Here is a 27,978-nt window from a genome sequence, read left to right on the forward strand (position 1 = left end):
TTTTAAACAAGAATTACCATATAAATTATGAACATGGATAAATCTCTATAAACGTCACATGTTGAGAGATATTTTGCTCACCACTCGACAGAAGACCCGCTTAACTTGAATAATATTGTGCTTAAACTGTACAATACACGACAGCACAAAATAACAGATTATACGCTCGATTACTCATCAGATACTCATAGTCCGCAGTATGGCATTTCTAGGGCCCGAATTATGGAGGAAAACCTCGCAAAAAATTGATGAGTTAAAAATCCAAATCAGCTTATATATCCAGATTCACGTTCAGTTATTAATACAAGAGTGAATGAATCAATGAAATATCTAAAATTAAACTCTATCTCTGACTTCAACCTATGAGTTCTGATCAGTAGAATTTACGCAATCCATGTACTTGTTACAGTGTTTATGGTGGGATCAGTCAAATTACCAAAATATAGCATTTTCATTAAACAATTTCTATAAGCATCGTCACTCAATTTGGCAATAAGTATCAGGAAAAGTATTGGAAAAAATCTAATAATGCTCTCTCTCTTTCTCTCCCTCTCCCTCACTGAGGTTTTTATGGAGAAATGAATGGTCTGACTAGAAACACAATGAAAGCTTCAGTTGATTGTGTTTGATTTTATTTTGTTCAAATTGTATCTCAATAATTGCCGAGGACAGTGAACTGCTCCAGCCTCGAATCTCGCTGCACCAATAATTCTGAGGTACACAAATTCCGGCACAGTCTGAACAGGGATGGGTCGTTATCACGATGAATTGGAGTAAGAAAATTTGTAATATAATGTCTGGAGGCAATTGACTCCGGGATTAACGGAGTCTACGCGTAGCTGAAAGTAATCGTGTTTTCTATATACATGAATTACCAATGATTGCATAAAATGGTAATTCAACTGAAGACTGATTATTTCAGAGTTGTAAATATCGAAATGTTGAAGCAGCATATCATGCAACAGATAAAATAACAAGGGCTAGAGAAATACTACTAGAGATTTAGATGTTAATGACTAGATATTGTTGAACTTATAATAACTAACTGAAAATGACTAGAATTCATATGAGATTCCATTTAAACAAGAGCAAAAATAAATGCAACATTTGAATATAAATCGACTGGATTTGAAACGTTGACCTAGCCATGTTTATTTCACTGTCATCCTATTGGCAAAGTGAGATCTGTATTGAAAGTAACAGGTTGTAAACCAAGCAAGCATCGATGATATAAAAGCTAATAACTTGAGAAAGAGCAACCATTTTCTTCTATAAACCTTCAATCTATCTATTATTCTAACTCCCTAAATAAATAAATAAATACCTAATCTTCGATTGTCAGAACTTTGATATTCGATTTTACTACGTCAGATCTTCTCAGGTGCCCAGTTAACACAGGTACTAGCAGACCTGATCAGGTGCTCACAGGTACCCGGACTTCATCAGGTGCCCAGTTAACACAGGTACCAGCAGACCACTTCCGGGGCCCTGATAGCACAGGTACCTGCAAACCTGATCTCGTGCCCACAGGTACCCGCAGACTTCGTCAGGTGCCCACAAGTACCCGCAGACTTCATCAGGTGCCCTGTTTACAGGTAACAGCAGCCCTCATACCAACGTTTTATCACGTGAGACCTAAGGTTTTCACATTGTTGACTGAAATTCTTTATTTATATGCTTAAGAGAGAGGAGAGAGAGTAGAGGGAAGCGCATGTAGAGACAATAAGAGATATTATCATTATTATTATTATTATGATTATTCGGTTGGCTGTGGCTGCGCACATGTGTAAATACCAGTGATCAATGATTACACAATGCATAGATCTGACGAATTCATAAAAATGTAGAAAAAATATAACTAAACATTAACAATCCCAGATACCAATTGAATAGTGCAGGGTTTCATAAAGATTGAATCATTGTCACATGATACACCACACTGGACCAAACCGGACCACACGCTCACCTTGATCGTCACATTTTAGAAAGCTCGACACTAATTGAGCAAATCCATGTAATTTTCATTTCTAAAACACGACTGTTGTGACGACAACACGTCGTGTCCGCGCTCGGGCTGCATCACTGGGACAGCAACACGACGTGTCCGCGCTCGGGCTGCATCACTGGGACAGCAACACGTCGTGTCCGCGCTCGGGCTGCATCACTGGGACAGCAACACGTCGTGTCCGCGCTCGGGCTGCATCACTGGGACAGCAACACGTCGTGTCCGCGCTCGGGCTGCATCACTGGGACAGCAACACGTCGTGTCCGCGCTCGGGCTGCATCACTGGGACAGCAACACGTCGTGTCCGCGCTCGGGCTGCATCACTGGGACAACACCCACTTAACACTACACAAGAAGAGGCCATCGCCGAACCCATGACCAGTTTAGAACTCCAGTTCAATAGCGAGGTTGTCACGTGGGTTTTATTCCTAATCAATAAAATTGTAATTTGAGCCAACAGAATTCGAGAACAAAAAAAACCAGTATACGATAAGTCAATCAATCAATCACCGTTTAAAAAATTACTGCATTTTTTTCATTGATACACTAGATGGCGATACTCCCTTGTCTTGGTGGGTAATGTCGCTGACTACGCGGAGAGCCATATTGTTGTCTATTGTTATCACGGTTATCATCGTCGCGGCGATCGTCACCGTGGCGACGTGATGAATCGTACGAATCGTAGCGATCGTAGTCTCCTCGCGATCGAGAGTCCGTTTTATAATCCCGCGGCATGGCGCGGTGATCGTAATGATCGCGTGTCCTGTGATCGCTATGATCGTCGCGATCGTAACCGCCTGATCGGCCGGCGGCCGACGTCGAGTCTCGTTCGTAGTCCCGAGAGACCCGTGTCGTATTTCGGCGTGAAGGTCGTTCGTTATAAAGGTCGTCATCGTCGTCGTAATCCGCATTCGTCGTCTGCTCATTGTCATAGTTACCATGACGATTACTGTTATACGGAGCACGTTGCGGGTCACGTTGTCGATTGCGGTTATGTTCAGGTGAATTGTGCTGCTCCGATGGATGACGCTCTAAACTAACCGATCGTTGCTGGGATACCGGCGCTGTGTTGTGTCTGGATAGCGGTGAATTGACAGCACGAGGTGGTACAGCATCCTGATGATGGTGCGGTGACTGAGCGCTCGTTGGTGGGTGGGTAGCGCGCCAATACGCTTCTAAGAATTCGGCTAAATGTTCGCAGGCATCTTCTAATTGGTTTTCATCTAAGATCACATCAAACAATTCCTACGAAACAACAACGAAATGTTATTAGAAAAATACAAATCTAGAATGATATCTAAACCTGACAGACCTGGCGCGGATCTAGAGGGCTTCACGGGGGTCCACAGCCCTGTCTTACTGATTACTTACAGGACTACACTGTGCCAGTTTATCGGCTGCTACTAACTGTACATTCATATTTCTACTTTGGGATTTCCCCCTCGATTTTACTAATCGTTGAAGTACCTGAAATTGACGCAGCGGAAAAAGTAGATAAATAAAATCATGCGGAAAAATCAAATTAGAATCTAACTTCGAATGGCGTGTTGAAACTTACTTTTGGGGAAGAGATTTTCAAGTATACAACTACAGGGGCCAGCGACGTTTTGGCCAACTGTGAAGGGTGGTTAATAGTATCACAGTCTAACACCACCAATTGTAGTGTGCGGGCAAGCTCAAATATTCTTTCAATCTCAGCTTGAACTTCGGCTATGAAATGAAAATACATTTGTATAGTAGAGATCGTATTAGACCTTACAGTTACTCCTCCAAGATAACACTAATCAGTGTTATGGGGATGTACTTTATAGGTATGAATGTTTTCAGATATTTGATATTAACCTATAAACCTAGATCTACTGTTTGAGACGAATGTATTTAGGGCCCAGTTTCACGAAAAAGTTTAAGCCTAAAACGGTTAAGTTTGAATTATTGTCCTTATTGAAAACATGAAGTAACTAATAGCAATTACACCAAAAATTTGAGTTAAACTTTTTTGTGAAACCGAGCCCAGATTTTAATACTGATCATACGAAGGAGCATGTTTATTTCTATATGGCACTATTCTCTTTACAGACTGTTTTAATGCTTTACACAATAAACACAGAGTAAATGAAAATGTTTTTAATGTTTAACTATATACGGAACCATTACAACATTTCAATGAAAAGTGTCATTTGAAGAATTGAATTTTTGATGATTGTTTAAGGAGAATGTTTTTAGGGGAATGTTTTTGACTTACCTATACAACTAGATCTACTATTTGAGCGTTCCATTATAACGCGTTTACTCGGATTGTTCAATAACGACCTTTTGGCCAGAGATATATCAGCGGTCACTCGGGTTATAGTTATTCTATGAAAAAGAAAAAAATATGCATTTCATTACCATATACTTCCCTGGATCCAGTTCCACAGTTCTGAGTTAAATTTGACTCCGAGTTAAAACATCGAAATGTACTAACTTTAACTCAGAGTTAACTCTAACTCCCAACTGTGAAACTGGGCCCTGAAGTAGAGCGTCTAGGAAATCTATATATGAAATACTTACTTTCCTTCAAATCGATGTTTAATATAGTCAAAAAGGGCTTTTTGCATCATATCCGTGACTTCATAACCTTTGAGGGAAGGCCCTATTAATACTACTGGTCGCATGGAAGGCACTACTTCATAGGGAGAGATATTCTCCGACTGAAAATAGTTACAAAATTCAAAAAGTAATTTCATATTATAATGTATGTATCTGGTATGTATGAATATATATAACAATAATATGAAATCAGATGAATAAAATTCAATGATAGCAAAGGGCCCCGTAGACCATTAAATGCAATTAGTGCGATACATAAAATATAATTAAGACGCAACAGCTTGCTTAAAGAGCATGACTTGCTTATGATCTATCAAATTATATACTTTTTTCAATCAGTAAATATAAGGACATAAGACCCATAGTTTCTGAAAGGGTTTACGCAGAGTTCAAGACAGAACTGACAGCAGGAACTGCGCTAGGAGCGGCAGTAGCCGTCACAGGATGAACCTGAGAAGCCTCATCGAAGCAGTCATAGGAGCCCTCGGTGCTAAAAAAACTTGTTAAATGCAGAATTGTTTAATCGCACTTTTAAAACATGCAAAATACGGACAGTAGAAAGAATGAATGATTAAATACCTAAATAAAGTAGTAATAATCAAGCAAAAAAGCAAATACATGTAAAGAATGAAAATAATTTTTTGGTAAATGATAAAAGTGATGGAATTTTTGATGAAAAGAGCTGACAGTAGACGATATATCTGACATCGAAGCTTATAGATTTAACTAATAACAATTATATAAATATATGAATGAGATGTAGAGTAAAATTCAGGCAAATATCATGTGGCAAAAAGCTTTGATGAAATAATTTTATTCTCATTTGATTCTACCTTTCCTTGTGCAGGAAGTGGAGGAGGAGTTGGTGGTTGTGGTTGACCCTTGAAAACATTGAATCAACACATAGAAATATTCTTCAAAAATCAAAACTGAATGCAAAATAATAATAAACAGTAACATAAAATTATAAACAGTTTCACTGAAGCTCATGTTAGATGCTAATGTTTTGATGCTCTCATTTGTGGTGCACCTCATCCAAGAATTTGATGCGATTATTATCCTATGAACTTTAATAATTCCTAAAGCGAACAGGTATAAAAGCCCACACTATAAACCGATCTACTGCATGTAGTTACTGAAGGTAAGGTCTGAAACCTGGACCAAGTTGAAATTGAAAATGAACTAATTCTTACATCAAAATTAAGGGGGCCACAACTAAGGGTCCAGTGACCAGGTTGCAAAGCCAAGGCCTAGGTTTAAAACTAGTTTAAGTTTTTTGGTTCTATAACCGATCTAATAATTTAGGACCAGTCTGAGCTCATTTTGTTCCTATAATCGATCTGATGACAGGACCTGTCTAAGCTCAATTTGGTTCTATATCCAATCTAACAACATGAACGAACTGAAGCCATGACTGTACAGCAGGGCCTTAATATTGTTCAGACTCCAATCAATTCATTATTTGGAGCACCAGCAAAAGTTCTTCAATAACTTATGACATCATGTTTGTTATATCCAACACATGCAACTACATAAATAATATACCAACAAAAACACGACTTCAGTTGTTTATTGATGTCTCTCACCTTTTTGAAAAATGGTTTTCTCTTTTCTTTGGCTGGTGGTGTAATACTAGTTTTACTAGTTTTTGCATTTCCTAAACTGTCACTGTCCTCACCGACATTACTATCCAAACCATTCTGATCCACATCTAAACCTTCAAAAGCAAATATTCATTTAATTTAACATCAAAATCACATTTCATCGATATTAAGCAAATGAAAATCTTATTCTTATTTTAAGGTTATATTTTGTTATGGATAGTAAGATGTTTCGAATATTTTGATTAGGTACAATCTGAAATATTGCTGCGTTCATGAATTAAGCAGGGCTTCTCTGATTACGATATTGTTCTCAATAATTAAATTATTGACAGCAAATTTATACATAAATAATATATTAACAGGTAGAGATAGAGGTTATAGACAGCAGCAGCAGCAGTAGTTGCAGCTGTCTGTTACTACAAATTAGATATAATATATAACCTGTATGCATGAAATAAATACGTATTCACACTTTGTAGTTACAGTAATCTGATACATATATTTAGATATATATATTTAATCCTTATCAAAATATTATTTCATTTCATCAATTATTTATCATATTTCAGTAAGAGTAAAATAGAGCAGTTTCCATTTTGATAAATCGAGCAGATTTTCTCATGAAACCTCGATGATAAAATACTTCTCAATGTTCACGAGTCTCCGAGTTTATTTGCTTAAAACGACGAAAACGTTTCAATTTATTCCTCTGTTCAGATAAATGAAAAACTGCTCGAAAAATCGGGGATCGTAAACATGCGAGGAGAGGATTGCTACGACGGGACATCTCACCTGGAGTTGGAGGGGTTGAACCCCGGGAATTCGAAGACTTCGAATTGGACAGTAAATTGTCTATGTTGGTTTGTGAGGTGTTAGTTTTACTGCAATAAAATGGAAAAATATACAAAGATCGGTTAGTAATAGGTAAAACTATAGAGCAAGGATCGAGCAAGGGGCGAGCGGGGGGCGAGCGAGGGTTTCATCGCAGCCAAAAACCACTGTTTATATCAGTACAAACTAAAGGCATTAACGAACAATAGTTAGCAACTATCTGTCTCTCTCTCTCTCTCCTCTCTCCTCCCTCCTCTCCCTCTCTCTCTCTCTCTCTCTCTCCCTCCTCTCTCTGTCTCTCTCTGACTGAGTGAAGAGAGTTGTAACTGGGCTTCAATCAATGGTTTACTTTCCCTCCTACTATAATTCAGTAATCTGATTAAAATAATGCCCCATTTCTAACCAAATGGACAACATGGTCTCATCACATGTCAATTCATTCAACTACTACTCGAGCGAATGCCCGTATGAGGTGAACGCCCGTATGAAGTGAACGCCCGTATGAGGTGAGTGCCCGTATGAAGTGAACGCCCATATGAGGTGAGCACCCGTATGAGGTAAGTACCCGTATGAGATGAACGCCCGTATGAGGTAGGCGCCCATATGCTCTAGTGATAGAGCACATACTGTAGACATGAGGATGCCAAGAATAATCACGTCGCTATGGTAACCATCAGTCAACACTATGATGCTGGTAGAGAGTGAGAGTAAAATACAGCGAGAGTCTCTCATTCTCCCTCTCACTGTCTCTCTCTAATTCACTCATTAGTGTTTTCAATATAAGACAATATTGGTTCTCAATATCACCAATATCAGATACTATACGTACGCTTAATCACAATTTATATTCAACTAGTTTTTTATATTCAATATTATTTTTTTTACCCTGTAATTTTTGAATTTCCTCAGGTCCATGCTCCAATAATACCCGCATCGTGTCTACATATTAGATGTATATAGAAATATGGATTTTATACCCGAGGTCTGAAGAATTATCGCTCAAATCTTAAGTAATTCCCTACCCGAACCTCTCTGTCCCAGTATTCAAATGATTTTAATAATCGTTCTACTACGTCATACAAGGCACTATACACTTCATGATCCGATCCTATTTCAGTGAGGGGTTTAATAGAAAAGACGTAAGTGTTTGTTAGGAGGGTAGTAGGACACATGCGCCGGGCCCCGGACAGGAGATCTATAAATACACGGTGGGTGGTTTCAAGCGGAACCCTATAAACCGCACCCTGCCGGTATTCTCAAACTAATACTCATTGATTATATTTATACCTGCGACAGATATTGGAGTTTGCGGAGATTGTTGTCTGTAAATAATAAACTATCATTAACTTCATATCATTTATCACAGGAGTCACGAGAAGAGTGAATGATACAGGGTCTCGCCCGCACCCAGAGAGGGATTGCTTCACTCCTCACGAATCCACCCTTTAAAACCATGTGTTTCATTCATTCTCACATCTCGCCTTCGTTCAAATGTAAATGTAAAACATCTCATCGGCTGAAACTCGTCGCATTATTTAAATCAAAGCCATTTTCTACCATTCTGACCTGCTGCGTCGTTGCCATGGCAACCGAAATTACCCGGAATAGCGAGCATAAGGCATACACGAGACGACCTTGACATTTTTCGCAAGCCCGTCAGTCTTTTTATCCTATATTTGAGCAGATTTTTTCGGGTCTAATTTGGATCAAACGTAGCCAGAGTTGCACAGTTTCCGAGTCAACAGTTAACTATGTATAGATCAGGGGTCAGTTGCTCAAAAGTTGGTTAAAGATAACCGGCCGTTAAATACCACAGTAATAATGAACTTTCAATTGTCAACATATCAACTATCCACCGGTTAACTCTAACCAACTTTTGAGCAACCGGCCCCTGACATGTGAAGGTGATTGTTCGGGTAAATGTGGGGTAAATGAAACTTACGGTGAGTATAACTTTCCGGTTTTACCCGTCGTAGTTTGCTGCATTTTCAGGTTATCTAGTTTGGTCGGACTCGGTATATATCCGACATCGCATCCTTCTTTTACTAATCGCCCGATCCACCAGTCATTATTGAATTTCTATACGACGAAAAAATAATAACGACGACCATGACAACATTAACAATTCATAGCAGACGACTTACAGTAAAACATCGGCAAAACTGAGAATCGGAAAAATAAGATCAGAGGAAATCAGAATGAGTTATTCATTAGACAGGGGTCCAGTTGATCAAATAGTGATTACATTCGACCATCGGATAGATACAAGTCACAATTCAGTTTTAATTGTCAATGGTTTTTTAAAAGTTTTTTTTTTGGATCTTGAAATAGGAATTGTTACTCGGGCGAGGTTTACTGTATATAAAACATGGGGGGGAGGATGAAATACCTCTTTTATATGTAAGAAATCTTTACTGTATATAAAACATGGGGGGGGGGGAGGATGAAATACCTCTTTTATATGTAAGAAATCTTTACTGTATATAAAACATGGGGGGGGGAGGATGAAATACCTCTTTTATATGTAAGAAATCTTTACTGTATATAAAACATGGGGGGGAGGATGAAATACCTCTTTTATATGTAAGAAATCTTTACTGTATATAAAACATGGGGAGGAGGATAAAATACCTCTTTTATATGTAAGAAATCTTTACTGTATATAAAACATGGGGGGGAGGATGAAATACCTCTTTTATATGTAAGAAATCTTTAACTGCGAATGATACAGCACAGCCATGTACCGGAGAATCATCATCCAATGAACCATCATAAGCTACATTTGTTCGTACGGCAAACGCTACTGGTTTTGTCTGAAATAAGAAAATAATCATCAGTTGATTAAATTACAGTAAAATGAATAATTGACATCCAAAATGTTTCCTAGATTAGAGGAAAATCAATCAAATTCAACAGGGAGGTGGTGGGGGCGATAAGACCTGCTAGCAACCTTGGAGGTGGTGGAGGTAGGGGGGGGGGGCGATAAGACCTGCTAGCAACCTGTCAGTTCAGTTCTCTGAATCCAAGACAAGCAGATATATTCAGCGATGTTATTAACAAATCGAAAATACACAATTCCTTATTTGGGACGCAAAACAACAGTTTAACGGGGACTTTCATTCATTGCAAAGTATCGAATCATTTTCAGAGACTTTATCGTATGTAGTTAAGCTTCATGGTTCATTGAAATAATGCTCGTTATAAGCAGCGTCAGGGTTTGGTATGATGGCAGATTAATTGGGATTAGTCACTGGTCTGTTGGGTATGATTCTATATATACAGATCATATACGAGATTCTTATATGATAAAATCACGCATGAAAAACAAGTGCAAAACGTTTCGTTGATATTCTGTAGTTTCAATTATATCCTGATTGTCATCTTCAGGAATAACTAACGTTAGATATATAAGTATTGGATTGTAGACGTCTTATACATTTGTTGTAAAATTGTATGTTGAAGATAACTTATAGTCTAATAGTTGCCGGTGAGATGAATAACAAACACGACTGTCGGACTCAAAAAGACGATGAGATTCTTACTCTAGCCTTCTCTAATTGCAGTCTAGCCTGACTCTCTGTCTCTCTTCGCAATGCCTCCCTATCTTCATCTAGCGACAAGTCTGAAGATGGTTGACTGTAATTGGAATCTGCAGAACCCTGTTAACGAAACAAAAATATTCATTTTAAACATCGGACAAATTTCGGCGACGTTTCTACAAATCGTATCGGTTGAATCCGATAGTTCCCTCGTTGGATCTGACGGAAAATTCTTCTGTTTCTAAATAAAAACTGTTTATTTTAAACACGTGAATCTAAGATATCTCTTTCTACAGTTCGCGAAAACTCAACATTTCACACATTTTTCAGTGAAGTTTGTCTAGTATAAAACACACTGTGAGCAGCAGCACTACCTCTACCGATGATCACGAGTGATCACGAGTGATCACGAGTGCTGGTCTTTACCTTCCCTAAATCGATGCCATTCTCAACTACTTTACGTGTAATAGTTTTATCAGTTACCATCCTGCAACCGCTCGAATCACCAGCCTCATTTCAATTAAGAGAAAAATTAGATGATTAGTATCGTTAATGTTTGACTCAATTTTACAATTTTAACAGTTCTTGAAAATTCTCATGCGCAGGCAGAGCATTAGTATCAAAACAGCAACACTATTTATGATGGGCGTCGGTCGACTTGTGACGCAATCCTGGGAATGATCACTAAATAACAACAGTGTGTGAATAGTCTCTCTCGATCACGAGATATCATAATTCATTGCAGTGAATTTATTTCGATATTTGCATCGATACGAGAGTTATTTCTAGAGATAAGCCGCGATTGATCATTATTTAGAAATTCCCGGATGTTGAAGAGTCACTCGGTATTTATCAAGGAATGAGAATAATTTGTGAAATCCGACCCTCGACGCAGCAGCCATTTCTAATGAATAAATAACTAAAAACAGTAAACTGATATAATATATAATCAACCAGTATTGATCGCACTGTTCTCGGTTCTCGTCCATCTAAATTTCATGCACATTTTTTTTTGACGTCACGTTTTTATTTTTGAAGAAAAAACCCGGCGATATATTATTAGAAATGCGATATTAAAAGCGGAATAATTCCACGGAATTTGACGTCACGCGAGATTGAAATTTCCTAGAATACTATTAAAAACACCTGTCACATCGACTAACAGCTGTTTAGAGGAATCACTCACTCTCCGCTCACCGCTGCTGGCCCCTGATATTAAAACTATAAAATATTCCATAAATTCAACAATTCAAACAATCTTCCTTGAATGTTGTGTATATTGCGTATACCCGCCCACACATGATGTAAATAGACTGAGAATCAGGGGTGGATCCCACTCGTAGTACGGTTGATCCATCGCGCTGACGTCACGATCTATTTTCATCTAATTCATCCATTTATAGAAAATCAATCGGAATTTTTTCCAATCAGTGAAATCATTGAGATATTGATCAAACATAGAATCGATGTCTCCGGGCGGATTGAGAAAATTTAAAAGGAAGCCATTAGAAATAAAGTCTAGCCGATGTCTTCCCTCGGCGCTAGAAAACAAATACAGTCGAAAAAAGTCACTTACGGGCGCAAGGCAGGGCTGTGGAGCCCCAAAAATAGATTTTGGGAGTTAAAAATAAAGAGTGAATTTACAGAATTTTTGGTATAAATTGCAGATGTACAAAATTGGAAACGTGAACCGGTAGCAAACGACTGATCGGTTTTTTTTTAGGGGGAGAGGGGCGTGCTTTAACGACCATGTGGTCATTCTTTAATGAAATTTGCCACAGATGTTGTCTCTAATTCATTTAAATATTTCATCGATTGCGGATGGAATTTGAATCCGAAACTGATAACAATCACTAAAAATAAGTAGCAATTTATTCATTTCCGATATCAGAATTTTTTAACTCCTTTCACTAATTAAAAAATTCCTCCAGTTTTTCAGCATTTTTTTATCAAAAACTGGCCTTGAATCTCAAACACTAGAACTCTTGTTTCAGTGGTCACAATGATGAATTTTCACATAACAAGGTATAATTACATAAGCAATAACTGATCACAATCTGTGCAGGGGGTGGTACCATGAAACTTTATCACACAACTTGTGTATTAATTCTGAGCTATATATGGCAGACCGGGAATCAGAAATATTCTAACAGAAACTCTCCTTCAATTCTTCACTTATTTTCATAGATCTTTCACAATTTTTTCAGACGCTTATTTTTTAAAAATTTTTTACACTTGACCGCTGTTCTTTACCATATCATATTTGTTAGTTTTACCTAGTGACAATATCACTAAATCAGGATTACGCATATATACATATATATATATATACATTAGGCCATAAATTTGTTAAAATTCCAACCTAATATACATATATATATAATAAAACATGTGACTATATGAAACATGAATAAGCATGATTAAATCTAGTATTCGGGATCAATATGGAATTTTTGTGTCACATCTGTATTTCGCCTCTACTTGAAAATATCATATTCATTCGATATATAGAAATACGTATAACTGAAATAATAAAAAAACACACAGTCAGCGGCGGTCGTCCAGGGGTAAAAAACAGTTTAATCACGACGTAAATAATACTTCAGTTCGTAGATATGGAAAATCTATATGAAATTCAGTGTCATTCATATACAAACTGGCAACAATATCAAATACCGCACTAACAATAGAAATTATCAAAAATATTTCCGAGAGCCGGTAATTGTTTCCATATTTCGACTATACGCTTAGAAGTGTAGATATTCTGAGTTCCTGAAGATGACTTATTAGGATAGAGTCGAAAATGTATATTACTATAATTGAATGATAAACCAGAATTGAAAATGGATCAGAATTGAGTCGAAACTTCGAATAATCTCTTAATTTTCTTCATATTGTGGGTTTTTCTTCAAAATCCGAACTCTGAATAAATGATCGGCTCAAGGAAACATTTCGGTGCCTTTTTATTCTGCGTGCGGGGTTTGAACACAAAACTGAAGAGTGTTTCATGTCGATGAATGAAGTCTTACCAACAACGAACTGTCGACTGAGTCTATATCAGTGGTTTCTTTCACGGTCATCATTGAGACTAATTATTCCATTAATCCGCGCGATTATCACCACTCTGACCGACTATTAATCCCAGATATCAAACACACAAAAAATCCGATTCAAACGGGAAAGAGTTGAGAGAGTAAGAGTGTGGATTATATAAACACTACTCTACGATCTAATGAACAATACGTAATAGATATATCTCCCTCTCTCGTGCTACATCATTGATTATAATTCGGATGGCGCTGCTGCTGCTGCTGCCGGTGCCATTATTACCGAAACGATCAGAATGATTCACATGAATTCCCGACAGACCGCGACAAAGTAACGATAGTTTCAAAACCTCCGAGATCTAACTATAACTATGTAAAAATATTCCCGATTCGTCTTCAAACGCTGCTGGTGCTGCTGCTGCTGCTGGTGCTGCTGCTGGTGCTGTATCGTGTTAATAGAATCATCAATAATGATGGATGGCTCCACGCGCGACCAGCATCCAGTATGTGTCAGTGTGTATAGCTGTATGACGACGACAGACTGTTCACTGTTATATCGATGTCATAGCTCGCTCTCTGGCGTACTGACGCTGCTGCTGCTGCTGCTCGCCGCACCGCAGCTGCTGCTGCTGCTACCGCTGTAGTTTCAGCTGCTGCTGCTGCTATGGCGATCGGTACCACGCTGCACAACAGTGTGTCACATTATAACACATGACAAATACAGTGGATTGAAACAGGGGCGAGTGAAAACTATGAGTGGATCCACTGAATGGATCCACCCGTCGTACGCTGAATGCATCCACCCGTACGCTGAATGGGTCCACCCATACACTGAGTGGATCCACCCATACGCTGAATGGGTCCACCCATACACTGAGTGGATCCACCCATACGCTGAATGGGTCCACCCATACACTGAGTGGATCCACCCATACGCTGAATGGGTCCACCACTGAGTTAACAGATCTGTAGCCAAAGGAATTTCTGGTTGAAGACTTCTGACGACATTGAGTTTTTTAAGGATAGACACTGAACAACAAATCATTACTTCATTAACTTTAACTAATTCATCTCTTACTGTAGACAATTCTAGTGCACGCGTGGATCCCGACAGGGTGTCTTGTAAAGACCCTCGAATGTTTGGAGTTGCCCTTTATTGAATGAACTCCTCAACTTTAACTGCCACAAAATTTTTAATGAGACGTCATTTTTGCTGATATGATCAAAAATGGCCGCAGTGTCACGAAATAGGTGTTGGATAGGGTTGTGTGGGGTATAGTAACCCATTGAGTGCAGAGCTCAGAGGTTCTCGCAACCATATTCATATTTTATATCACAAAATTGATATAAACGTAGATTTATACAAGTAAAATATGGGAAGTGTGTTTATTGCAAAATAGCAGATGTATAACATATAAAAACATGTCACCAGGTCGTCACAGTTACAATTTAAATCAAAACCTACTGAGCCTTATACAGTGTATATAGCTGTAGTCTCTCATCAATCTGGGGTCAACAGGTTCAAACCCCATCAAAACCCCTGAGAAAACATTACACTTGTCTCTCATCAGGGGTTCATTGGTTCAAACCTCATCAAAACCCCTGAGCAAACATTACATAGTCTCTCATCAATCAGGGGTTCATGGGTTCAAACCTTATCAAAACCCCTGAGCAAACATTTCACTAGTCTCTCATCAATCAGGGGTTCATGGGTTCAAACCTCATCAAAACCCCTGAGCAAACATTTCACTAGTCTCTCATCAATCAGGGGTTCATGGGTTCAAACCTTATCAAAACCCCTGAGCAAACATTTCACTAGTCTCTCATCGATCAGGGGTTCATGGGTTCAAACCTTATCAAAACCCCTGAGCAAACATTTCACTAGTCTCTCATCAATCAGGGGTTCATGGGTTCAAACCTCATCAAAACCCCTGAGCAAACATTTCACTAGTCTCTCATCAATCCGGGGTTCATGGGTTCGAACCCCATTAAAACCATAGAGTAACAAAACCATGAATCGGTATAAACAGCAAAACCGAAGGTTCAGAGTTTAAACCGAGCTGGCAACAGAGTTTTCTAAACTGACGATTCACCTCAGTCCTCTCTCCTGCTCTGAGGAAAACAAAACCATAGTCACTTTCTCTAAATGCCCTGAGCTTGAAGATCATTAGTCGTCGAAGAAATGGCAAAACCTCAAAACATTCCAACAGATTAATAGATGATATTCAAATCGGTGATGAGCAGATGTATTTTGAGAGATGATGGATATCGAGAACAGGTTCAATCGATAATATCAATAATATCGATATCAATCGCGATATATCAACATCCGGATGAGATTTAGTCAGAATAGTGAAATCTGACTAAAATAATGATTCACGCGTCTATATTTGTCATAATTATTGACACGAGCCTCGAGCCACAGTCAGTCGAGTGTCAGATCATGCGTATAATTAACCCCGGGTAATCTAATAATAATTCATAGAGAAATATTAGAGTTCAAATTAAAAATTGTAATAATTCCTCAAATATAGAAAAAAGAGAGAGAGAGAGCGAGGATTCCTACGAGGGAATCTCGTGACTCAATCATTAGATAACTTACCGAATTAATAGAAGAACTGCTTTCGACGAGTCGCGCTAATGAATTAGTTTTAGATGATACCGGCATCGTAGTAGTCATAACTGTCGTTTACGGGTCATTCGGCGGCCCTCGCGCCCGCGCACACAGCCCAAACCAACGAAACCGAGCTCGTCGTGTATGTTTTCGCATTCGTTCACCAGTGAGATGAGAGATGAAACAAACCGAGAAGGTGTATGTATGTAGACATAGCACGCTACAGTCATAATGTATTGAGGCAATGCCGATACCTTATCAAGGGTAAGTAGCTAGTCAGTAAGCGGTGAGTGAGTCGTTCGTTCGGAATAAAACTCGTGACCTCATCGCCGGAGAGATGAATCTCTCGTGAAAATCCGTACCGGAATGATTCGAAAGGGCGAGGGGTAAAAACGTCGACCCCTCGCGAGAGTAAAACCTCGAATCCGAACGTAAACACCGACTGGAATCGACGGAGAATTAGACTCGACTACGACCTATCGATAGATAGCAGAAATTTCATTGGTTTTAATAAAGCAGAGCTTCCAGATTCGAGATCGAGATGAGAGAGCGAAGAATCTAAAGAGTGCACGGCTAAATATTCATATACTCTACATCGATCTACATCATTATACTCATATACTGCGTATATCATATACACATGATCTCGATGAAAAAAGATGTAATGAAAAATGTAAACTAGTTTAATATACGTTTAAAGACAAACCACTGACAGAAGCAGATGAAACAATAGAGGGCAGTAGTGTATTTATATAAACAGATAGAGGAGAGATGAATGACTTGTAGGAATCACAAAACACTGATTCACTTAAAAGGTTGAATTCATATGAATCATTTCAGACGGAATGACCGTACGCGAGAATCGCGCGCTTATGTTTCCATTAGGAGGCAATAAAACTATTTCTAATTAAGATGAATATCCGTAGATTTTCAGTAGAAAAATTAATCGATAAAGCAAAAAGCACCGAATGAAGACTCTTTCCTAGAATCATCATGTGAGAACTGGACAATTAATGGCGCTACAAGAGGCCACGTTAGTCTAATAGTTCATGTAAATGATGTGTTAATGATAAACTGTGAATTTTGTTATAAAGAAAAAACACTAAAAACTACATTGAAAATTTAGATAGAAGTTTAGTAATGATCGTTTTCAATATCAACCTTGTAAATAAACCAGAAAACCATGCATCGAGAAACCAAGTTACCTGTTTCTTTAATTCGGCTCGTTTCGAAAATGGCTTCTTTTTCTGTAAAAATATAGTCACACACCAAAATAACATCACATCGTGAAGATCGAAGAGACTTATAGAACACGAGAGAATGACGGGAGATAAGAGGGGGGGGTCATACCTAGGTTAACATTCAGGGCCACACCGAAAAAATTACACATATCATTATTCGCTAATTCACCTCAATTATCAATAACTAATCAGTATAGCGCCGCCGGTAGTTTATCATCACGCCGACAGATGGCAGCACTAATCAAATATTACATTTAACATCATCGAGAGTAATGTACGCATACTGCGCTGCACCGATACATTCACACACTTATACCAACTAGTCAGCACTAGCCAATATAAAATAATACATTTCATAATATAACCGATATTTATACGAGCAAGCTGAAAATAATCCACATTTCTACAAATAATCCTGGAAATAATTCCTCAAATAGCGATACAACAGTCAGCATAGGAGCAAAAATCATCAAACAATTAAAATTCAGGTTCATCCTGTATTGATTGCTGGTAGTTAGGTCTATATGGCAGCATTCTGCAGGGGATTGATACCCGATTGGGGAGGATTGATACCTGAGTGGGGAGGATTGATACCGGAGTGGGGAGGATTGATACCGGAGTGGGGAGGATTGATACCCGAGTGGGGAGGATTGATACCCGAGTGGGGAGGATTGATACCCGAGTGGGGAGGATTGATACCTGAGTGGGGAGGATTGATACCGGAGTGGGGAGGATTGATACCTGAGTGGGGAGGATTGATACCGGAGTGGGGAGGATTGATACCCAAGTGGGGAGGATTGATACCCGAGTGGGGAGGATTGGTACCCGAGTGGGGAGGATTGGTACCCGAGTGGGGAGGATTGATACCTGAGTGGGGAGGATTGATACCTGAGTGGGGAGGATTGATACCTGAGTGGGGAGGATTGATTCCTGAGTGGGGAGGATTGATTCCTGAGTGGGGAGGATTGATACTGGAGTGGGGAGGATTGATTCCTGAGTGGGGAGGATTGATTCCCGAGTGGGGAGGATTGATACCCGAATGGGGAGGATTGATACCCGAATGGGGAGGATTGATACCCGATTGGGGAGGATTGATTCCTGAGTGGGGAGGATTGATACCTGAGTGGGGAGGATTGATACCGGAGTAGGGAGGATTGATACCTGAGTGGGGAGGATTGATACCTGAGTGGGGAGGATTGATACCTGAGTGGGGAGGATTGATTCCTGAGTTGGGAGGATTGATACCTGAGTGGGGAGGATTGATACCGGAGTGGGGAGGATTGATTCCTGAGTGGGGAGGATTGATACCTGAGTGGGGAGGATTGATTCCCGAGTGGGGAGGATTGATACCCGAATGGGTAGGATTGATACCCGAATGGGGAGGATTGATACCCGATTGGGGAGGATTGATTCCTGAGTGGGGAGGATTGATACCGGAGTAGGGAGGATTGATACCTGAGTGGGGAGGATTGATACCTGAGTGGGGAGGATTGATACTGGAGTGGGGAGGATTGATACTGGAGTGGGAAGGATTGATTCCCAATCGGGGAGGATTGATACCGGAGTGGGGAGGATTGATACCGGAGTGGGGAGGATTGATACCGGAGTGGGGAGGATTGGTTCCTGAGTGGGGAGGATTGGTACCCGAGTGGGGAGGATTGATACCCGAGTGGGGAGGATTGATACCCGAGTGGGGAGGATTGATACCGGAGTGGGGAGGATTGATACCTGAGAGGGGAGGATTGGTACCCGAGTGGGGAGGATTGATACCTGAGAGGGGAGGATTGGTACCCGAGTGGGGAGGATTGATACCGGAGTGGGGAGGATTGATTCCTGAATGGGGAGGATTGATACCCGAGTGGGGAGGATTGATACCTGAGTGGGGAGGATTGATACCCGAGTGGGGAGGATTGATTCCTGAGTGGGAAGGATTGATTCCCGATCAGGGAGGATTGATACCTGATCGGGGAGGATTGTAGGATATTTTATAAGCTATCATATAATCATTAAACGGTTCTAAGCTGAACAATCTAAATCATCAGCGATTTGCCGGCGATCCTCTTTCAACTCTGCTGCTGTCGGCTGAGTTTTCAAAATTAGTCGTAATGTTTGCCATATTGAACATTCAATCATATACACTATTGGCATGCTAACTAAGCAATGTTACCATAACAACGGGAGACGGGCTTCGGATGAGCACGGGGGACGGGAGAGAGAAATACAAGTTCATTTAGTACAATGAAGACACAGACTGTAGCTGCAGCTACCGATCAGACCGCAGCAGCTACAGCTACCGATCAGACCGCAGCAGCTACAGCTACCGATCAGACCGCAGCAGCTACAGCTACCGATCAGACCACAGCAGCTACAGCTACCGATCAGACCGCAGCAGCTACAGCTACCGATCAGACCGCAGCAGCTGCAGCTACCGATCAGACCGCAGCAGCTACAGCTACCGATCAGACCGCAGCAGCTACAGCTACCGATCAGACCGCAGCAGCTACAGCTACCGATCAGACCGCAGCAGCTACAGCTACCGATCTGACTGCAGCAGCTACAGCTACCGATCAGACCGCAGCAGCTACAGCTACCGATCAATTGACGTTCATTTGAAAATTCCCTCATCACGACCGATCATTGTAAAAATTAACCCCTTAAAAAATTTACGGTGAGAAAAATTAGCACAAAATCAAGGCTCTGATTCTATCCAAAAGTGGAAAAGAAAAATGAGTAAAATAAGTAGATTCTAAAAATAATGGCAGATGGGTCCAGTTACTGAGTTGTTGGTTGGTTTGACTAATTCCAACAAGTTGTCAATACCTGACATTCGAGATTAAAACATTCAAAAATCTGTTTTAGCAAAAATTGCTGCATTTGTTTCTGTCGATTAATAGTGTGAAAACAGAAACCAAACTCTGTTTTAATTCAATCAATTCGAGATCAAGTCTTTAAAAATACAGCGATTAAACAACAATGATTATCAATCAGTTTCAGTTCTCTGTCGAAATGAGAATCAAAACGACTACATCTAAGTCAAATTTCAATGAAAACTGTTAGTATAAAACAGGGTCCAGTTTCACAGATCTTCGACTAACTTATGATCTCATTTCAACTGTTAAGACTCGGATCTAAAATAATCGACAGGTTTCTGTGGAACTGGATTCACAGCTGTAAATAAAGAAGAATATACAATAAACATTACCAAAATTCTGTAATATTCCAGTACATAACTCATCCCCAACAAGATGACATTGACATCATGTTAACAAGCATACAATACTGATCATCGTTTATATTGCATACATTATAATATAGAAATAACGATGCCACACCTAACTGTACACGCTGTAGTTATATATACCTATATAGATAAACCCTCTAATATTGAAGCTTTAAGCACAATTACAATACAGGCATTCAGCTTCGGGTTATCGTCTATATTTTTCATTACCGATATAAAATTGAATGCATAAATTCTCATTTGCATAAAAAGCTCGAGGCTACGAAATAGTTTTTCTTTTTTATTTTTAGGAAAAACCTGTGATCTTTCATCTAACGTTAAACGCCTTCGAATATATCTCCACCCGAAGGCATAACCGAAAAAAAACCGGTCGAGATTCGCGGAACCGTAGCCCAGTTATAGAACGTTAGAGAAGAGACAGTAGTGATTAATCCTCAGAAAAAATTTATGGATAATATAAATAAATGAATCATTTATCCTTGAAGATTTTTTGGCAGTTAATAGCAGCATCATACCCTGAGATACAAACAGGTGCCACAGAGAGAGAGGCCGAGGGATTATCCAGCCTACACCAGGTACAATGAACCCGTACAGAAACATTATAGGTAAAGCATAATAAATAGTTTAGACTAAGTATTATTAGCAACACAGATGAAAATGTATGTTTAGTCGGAGATAAACACATTGGTTCAGGTATATATGTATATATGTGTGTAACTCAGTGTGAGGAAGACTTATTTCTTTTTACGCATATAGCTTCAATATGCAGTGTCTTTAGTTTGGTGTCTATAGCTTCATACAAACTATATTATCTTAGCCAGAAGTGGATCCAGAGGTGGGATACAGGGTGTTACTAGACTGGGCCGGATACAGGGCGTTACTAAATAGGGCTGGATACAGGGTGTTACTAGACTGGGCCGGATACAGGGTGCTACTAAATAGGGCTGGATACAGGATGTTACTAAACAGGGCTGGATACAGGGTGTTACTAAATAGGGCTGGATACAGGGTGTTACTAAACAGGGCTGGATACAGGGTGTTACTAAATAGGGCTGGATACAGGGTGTTACTAGACCGGTCTCGATACAGGGTGTTACTAAACTAGGCTGGATACAGGGTGTTACTAAATAGGGCTGGATACAGGGTGTTACTAAATAGGGCTGGATACAGGGTGTTACTAAATAAGGCTGGATACAGGGTGTTACTAAACAGGGCTGGATACAGGGTGTTACTAAATAGGGCTGGATACAGGGTGTTACTAAACAGGGGTGGATACAGGGTGTTACTAAACTGGGCTGGATACAGGGTGTTACTAAATAGGGCTGGATACAGGGTGTTACTAGACCGGTCTCGATACAGGGTGTTACTGAACTGGGCTGGATACAGGGTGTTACTAAACTGGGCTGGATACAGGGTGTTACTAGACTGGGCCGGATACAGGGTGTTACTAAATAGGGCTGGATACAGGGTGTTACTAAATAGGGCTGGATACAGGGTGTTACTAGACTGGGCCGGATACAGGGTGTTACTAAACTGGGCTGGATACAGGGTGTTACTAGACCGGTCTCAATACAGGGTGTTACTAAACTGGGCTGGATACAGGGTGTTACTAGACCGGTCTCGATACAGGGTGTTACTAAACAGGGCTGGATACAGGGTGTTACTAGACCGGTCTCGATACAGGGTGTTACTAAACAGGGCTGGATACAGGGTGTTACTAGACCAGTCTCGATACAGGGTGTTACTAGATGTTATTTTTTTCAACTATTGATCTTTCAGAAGGTATCATTCGTAATCTAACCTCGAAAATTTTCAAAATCAAACTCACATTTGGTGCATTATGAGGAAATAAGTTGAATTTATAACTAGATAGGAAATAACTAGAGCTATGGATCCACCTCAGGCACCAATACCTCATCGATTATGAAGTTTGATACAGGAAAAACTGTTACATTATGACTGTGTTATCTGTATGTATACTGGTAGGGTAAGGCATGTACATGTATATGTATTAACGTACGGTATGTGCGTATATGTGTATATGTATGTGTGTAGCAGGTGAGAGAACCACCTCACTCCACTCACTCCTCTCTACTTAACACACGACCGAGAGAGACAGACGGACGGACAGACAGACAGACAGACGGACAGACAGACAGACAGAGAGAGAGAGAGTTAATCATATGTAAAATGAATACTGTTGTTATAGTCATTTTTTAACGATTACATTAAAAAACCCTCAATTCCAAGCGTTGTCCGAGAACTGTGCTTCGTGCTGCTGTATGTTATTATTGAAGTAAATAGAGACAGCAAGGAGCGCAGCAGCCGCAGCCGCAGCAGCAGCAACAGATCAGCCAGCGTGCGAATACCACCACAGTCACAACCCATTGCCGCAGCCTGCTCCTCACATACTCGATATATAATAGTCGTATTACATACTAAATTCTTGAAGCAATTATGAAGAACAATCTGTTGAGCGTTGTCGCCATCCTCGTCGCCGTAGTTACTAGTTCCGTTTGTTCGTTGTTGCTTTTGTAACCGATAGCTACGTTTTCGATATACTCCGCTTTTTGGATGATGATCTAAAAGACGATTTTCAACTGCAGCCGTCCGGGAATCGGTCCGGGAATCGGTCCGGGAATCATTCCGCGAATCACTCCGCGAATCGGTTCGCGGATCACAATCAGACGCCGTCATTTGATTTGCCCGAAATAACTGTCAATTATACATCATCATAGATCACTGTGACAAATATATACTGGGGGGGGGGGGGGTTAAAAGCCTGGGAAATTTTGGAGTTTGATTCCCACTGGAAGAGGGCTGGTTTGATTATGTGAGGAGCAGTTTGAATCTGGAGGGTTTGATGTCTCACGAGAGGTTCACGGTTCAGTCTTGTGAGGGCTTGGGAGTTAGACCCTGTGAGGGCTTGGGAGTTAGACCCTGTGAGGGCTTGGGAGTTAGACCCTGTGAGGGCTTGGGAGTTAGACCTTGTGAGGAGTTTGATCAGAGCTTCCTAATCCATAATATCCTTGGGGTTGACTTTGATATTTTAATCTTTTATTTTTTGATGTACCCCGCACTGTGAGAAAGTATGATCCCACGAGAGGAAAGGAGTGTTATTCACGGAGAAATGTTTAGTTTGATCCTACAAGGAGGAGTTTTATTCTGTCAGCTGAGGTTTGTTGGGGGGAGGGGGGGTTAGGGAGTAGTTTCGAGCAAGCTGATACATTTATTTACCTAAAACAGTGTATTCAGTGTGACAGGTGACACACACACAATGTGTCATCGCGCGTCTGCCGTTATAACATGAAATATCAGTTTCATCACGATTGATTTTGATTTAAAAAAATATGATCTGAATAAGAGAGAATCTCTGAAATACGCGGTAAATGATAAAATGTTCACGATTTAAAGAGTTTAGTCTGTTTGTTGGTGTATATTCAGCAGCAGTAGTTAGTGCCAGTATCATGTGTGTTGTGATGGCATGTGCCGCCAAACATTTTCATTATAATGAGTATATATAATGTGATATGTATGTAATGTGCTGAGGGGAAAATTAGCCTCGCAATTTCATTTTCATTATCGTACGCAGTATCTGTATACATATGTATGAGACAGTATTCACAGTATCAGACTATTGAAATGATGTATATACATACCCCTATTCCTCACCCCGGGACCTCGCAACCATCACCCCCTATTCCTCGCCCCGGGACCATCACCCCCTATCCCTCACCCCGGGACCCCGCGATCATCATCCCCCTATCCCTCACCCCGGGACCTCGCAACCATCACCCCCTATTCCTCGCCCCGGGACCATCACCCCCTATTCCTCACCCCGGGACCTTGCAACCATCACCCCCTATTCCTCGCCCCGGGACCATCACCCCCTATCCCTCACCCCGGGACCTTGCAACCATCACCCCCTATTCCTCGCCCCGGGACCATCACCTCCTATCCCTCACCCTGGGACCCCACGATCATCATCCCCCTATCCCTCGCCCCAGGACCCCGTAATCATTATCCCCTATCCCTCACCCCGGGACCACGTAGCCATCACCCCTATCCTTCACCCCGCGATCATCATCCCCCTATCCCTTGCCCCAGGACCCCGTAATTATCACCTCCTACCCTCATCCCAGGGCCCGCAATCATTTTTACATCCAACAGTCTAAAAATCAGGCTTGAGCTAAAAATCTGCTGGTCTTCAACACAACTGATTTATAATAATTACCGTGTAAAGTATCGACTGTGACAGCTGCAGACTGCACTAAAATCGAATTTGTGGAGAGAATCCAAACCCTGTATAAAAAGGTGCGAGTTTGGTGATTGCAGAACCTTTAAACCCTTCATACAGAGATCCATGGACATATAATCTGAGAGAACACAGCATAGCAGCCCTGTTTATAGATCGGGGATACTACTGTCTAGTCCGGGGGATACTGTCTAGTCCGGGGGATACAGTCTAGTCCGGGGGATACAGTCTAGTCCGGGGGATACTGTCTAGTCCGGGGGATACAGTCTAGTCCGGGGGATACCGTCTAGTCCGGGGCCTATATTGCCTAGTCCGGGGATACTGTCTAGTCCGGGGGATACTGTCTAGTCGGGGGATACTGTCTAGTCCGGGGGATACTGTCTAGTCCGGGGGATACTGTCTAGTTTGGGGGCCTATATTGCCTAGTCCGGGGATACTGTCTAGTCCAGGGATACTATTTAGTTTGGGGCCTATACTGTCTAGTCTGGAGACACTGTCTAGTCCGACTGATAAACAGTAGACAATACATAATATACTGGTTACTTATCATCATTACTTCAGACTTCAACGCCTCTCCCGGGAACCATTTTTAAGAATTCCAAAGACCGAATTCCACGATAATTTTTGATTACCGCCCTAATACATATATATGATTGCGTGGCCGAGTATCTTGAGGCTTAATTGGTGTAGATTACTGGTGATCTTTAGGGAATTCATACACAGTTTCCATTCTATACACTATTATACTGCATTTATACTGACTCATACACACACACATACTCAACTAACTAATGTTTCAAACACACATTATTTCCATACAGATTCCACTATCTAAAACCAGGAAGGGAGCCTCACATGCCTCGTGTAAGACACTCAAAACATTTAAAACTTAGTTTGGAGGCGTCAAATCAATTCTTAATTCAGGACCCAGTTGCGCAATTGTGAACTCATAGAGCTCTGTCGAACTGAATTTAGGTGCTTGATAATGTAATGAGCTTAGAATTATTGATAACTTATTTCTGTTTGTTACGGAGTCATTCCAGTGAATCATCGAGCAAATTATAACACATTTTAAATGAAAGGCGAGAGAGGTATACTAACTACTAGCATCACTATACATTCATCAACATTGATATATATATATATAATAGAGGTCTGGTATGTGAGATGTTCGAGTTCGATAGAAAACCAGCGCCAGAGATTTTACATACATAATGACATAAGATAATCAGGGAATTTACAAACTTTGAGAGTCTGTAGTGCAAATCGTTTATTGCATTTATGACCATCAATATGGCGTAGTCACACGAGTCCGAGACTTCTAAACCAGTGTCTGTCTATTCTCACTGATTCTTACCTGTCTTATGAAACTATTTGAGCTGTCACTTTCAATGCCATCTGAATGTCGATATTTGCCTTTACGCCGAGCCCCTTTACCAGACTACATAGAACAGATAAATATAAATCTCATTAAATGATATGTTTCAACATACAAGCCTTTATTCAGGTAAAAAGTTAACTATCCGTTCTAAATTGGTATTATCTTGAGGTCGCTTTTAAAGTATGAATATTAATGCAAGTCCTTAGCCACAAGGGAGGGACTTATTGTATCTGGGATGGTAAGGGTTTGGACAGCTGTGGTTTGAGTAATTTCCAATATATATCTCTTTCATGTTCTAGTTTTGATGCATTTTGCTACAGGTCTTTAGTAAGATATAATTCTTGAGTGAGTCAAAACTGAGGGAAATAAGGATACAAAGTATTCCTGTCCCTCAAAAAGTAAATTCTTCGTTAAAGTTTCAATTGTATGTGACTGAACACAGATCACTTGGAATTCTTATCTCAATTCTGGTGAAATGAAAATAAGTGACAAGGTCGAATATTGAGTTGATCCTTTTATTCTGATTGCATAACAAAAGCCTTCTGACATTTTAGGAAATGTTGCCTGTGACCGTGCTGACTATTACAAAACCGGGAACCTAGGATTGGGTTAGAAGTTATTGCCGAAATAGCCAGTCATTCGAATGCTTTGTTGTTGATATTAAATGGGTGTTCAAATGATTGAAAAGTTAGGCAAGCGGAAATCAGTGGCTCTTCTAAATAATACTCAGCCATCCATGAACCTTTGGAATTTCTCTAAGCATAGATCATTTGAAATTAAGATGTCTGACCTTCAATTTGAAATCAATGAATCTGGAACGAATCCTTAGCAATAAGGCACAGCTAAATGTCTGTACACTTTTTCGAGGGACATTCTGTAGGCCTATAATAATGCATGTATAGCCTACACTAGTGTGGTGTATATATATCATATATATATAGCAGTGTTATACATTTATTGATCATCATTTGGTTACATTGTAGAATATTGTTACTGCATAGATTATAAAAAAGATACATTTAGATAGATTTTCAGGGATTGAGATTGTGAGGGTTAGGATTGAGATTGAGAGAAGGGTTTTTATGGAAGGGAGAATGATACGAACTGTCAAAATACTGCCGCAATATAATGACGGCCATTTTGATTCAGAATAATAATAGAACTCAATCTATCGATGTTGATACATCAAACTCACAGTCGTATTAACACCGAATTTTTATCAGAATCTAAGATAGAAATATGATAAGGATAGTGCATATCGATAATTAGGGGGGTTGGCTTACCTGCGACTGGTTAGGGACAGGGGCAGGGGAAAGATCGTGGTCTATGTCCCGAAGTGATGCGGTAGGCCGCGCCATAGCGTCCATATCCTATACATTCCAGCTCCAGCCACTATTTATGAGCGTAGATTGAATCCACGAGACACCCATGTGAACATTGGAAAGATTATATTTGATAACAGGCGTTAATCCGTTCGGTGTATTTCGGAGATAATCTGGTTGGTATTTGTGGTTATGAATCGCTGCTGATGCTGCTGTGATGCAGTGACTGAGCTCAGAACGGGTGCGGTTCGAAATCCGGTCACTTCCGGGTTATCAATATTACAATTTACAAATCAATCAAATAATCCT

At 40.2% G+C, this 27,978-nt stretch overlaps 1 protein-coding gene across 3 annotated transcripts; it reads right to left on the reverse strand.

Moving 5' to 3' along the window:
* On the reverse strand, window positions 1-27,888 carry LOC141901418 (voltage-dependent L-type calcium channel subunit beta-1-like). Of its 3 annotated transcripts, none has more exons than XM_074788644.1 (12): window positions 27,631-27,888; window positions 26,324-26,407; window positions 10,572-10,688; window positions 9,720-9,842; window positions 8,972-9,108; window positions 6,991-7,079; window positions 6,181-6,305; window positions 4,556-4,695; window positions 4,248-4,360; window positions 3,564-3,715; window positions 3,377-3,472; window positions 1-3,250 (listed from the first exon to the last, which is right to left on the reverse strand). In XM_074788644.1, the coding sequence occupies exons 1-12, from the start codon at window positions 27,712-27,714 to the stop codon at window positions 2,552-2,554; spliced, it is 1,959 nt and encodes a 652-aa protein (XP_074644745.1). In that variant the 5' UTR covers window positions 27,715-27,888; the 3' UTR covers window positions 1-2,551. The 3 variants fall into 3 exon arrangements, with proteins under 3 accessions (XP_074644745.1, XP_074644736.1, XP_074644754.1); XM_074788635.1 differs by having other exon boundaries at window positions 6,181-6,311; XM_074788653.1 differs by lacking the exon at window positions 6,991-7,079 and adding an exon at window positions 8,317-8,351 and having other exon boundaries at window positions 6,181-6,311.
* Window positions 27,889-27,978: the final 90 nt, after the last annotated feature.

The sequence above is a fragment of the Tubulanus polymorphus genome, chromosome 1 (genome assembly GCF_964204645.1).
Source record: "Tubulanus polymorphus chromosome 1, tnTubPoly1.2, whole genome shotgun sequence".
Lineage (NCBI taxonomy): Eukaryota > Metazoa > Nemertea > Palaeonemertea > Tubulaniformes > Tubulanidae > Tubulanus > Tubulanus polymorphus.

Excerpts from the sequence above, each read along its gene's own strand:
- LOC141901418 (XM_074788635.1), bottom strand. The coding sequence starts at position 27,714 with ATGGACGCTATGGCGCGGCCTACCGCATCACTTCGGGACATAGACCAC. Across the intron at positions 10,689-26,323 it reads CAAATAGTTTCATAAGACAG|GGTTCTGCAGATTCCAATTA; the intron begins GTAAGAATCAGT and ends TTTCGTTAACAG. Across the intron at positions 9,109-9,719 it reads ATTTCTTACATATAAAAGAG|AAATTCAATAATGACTGGTG; the intron begins GTATTTCATCCT and ends TTCGTCGTATAG.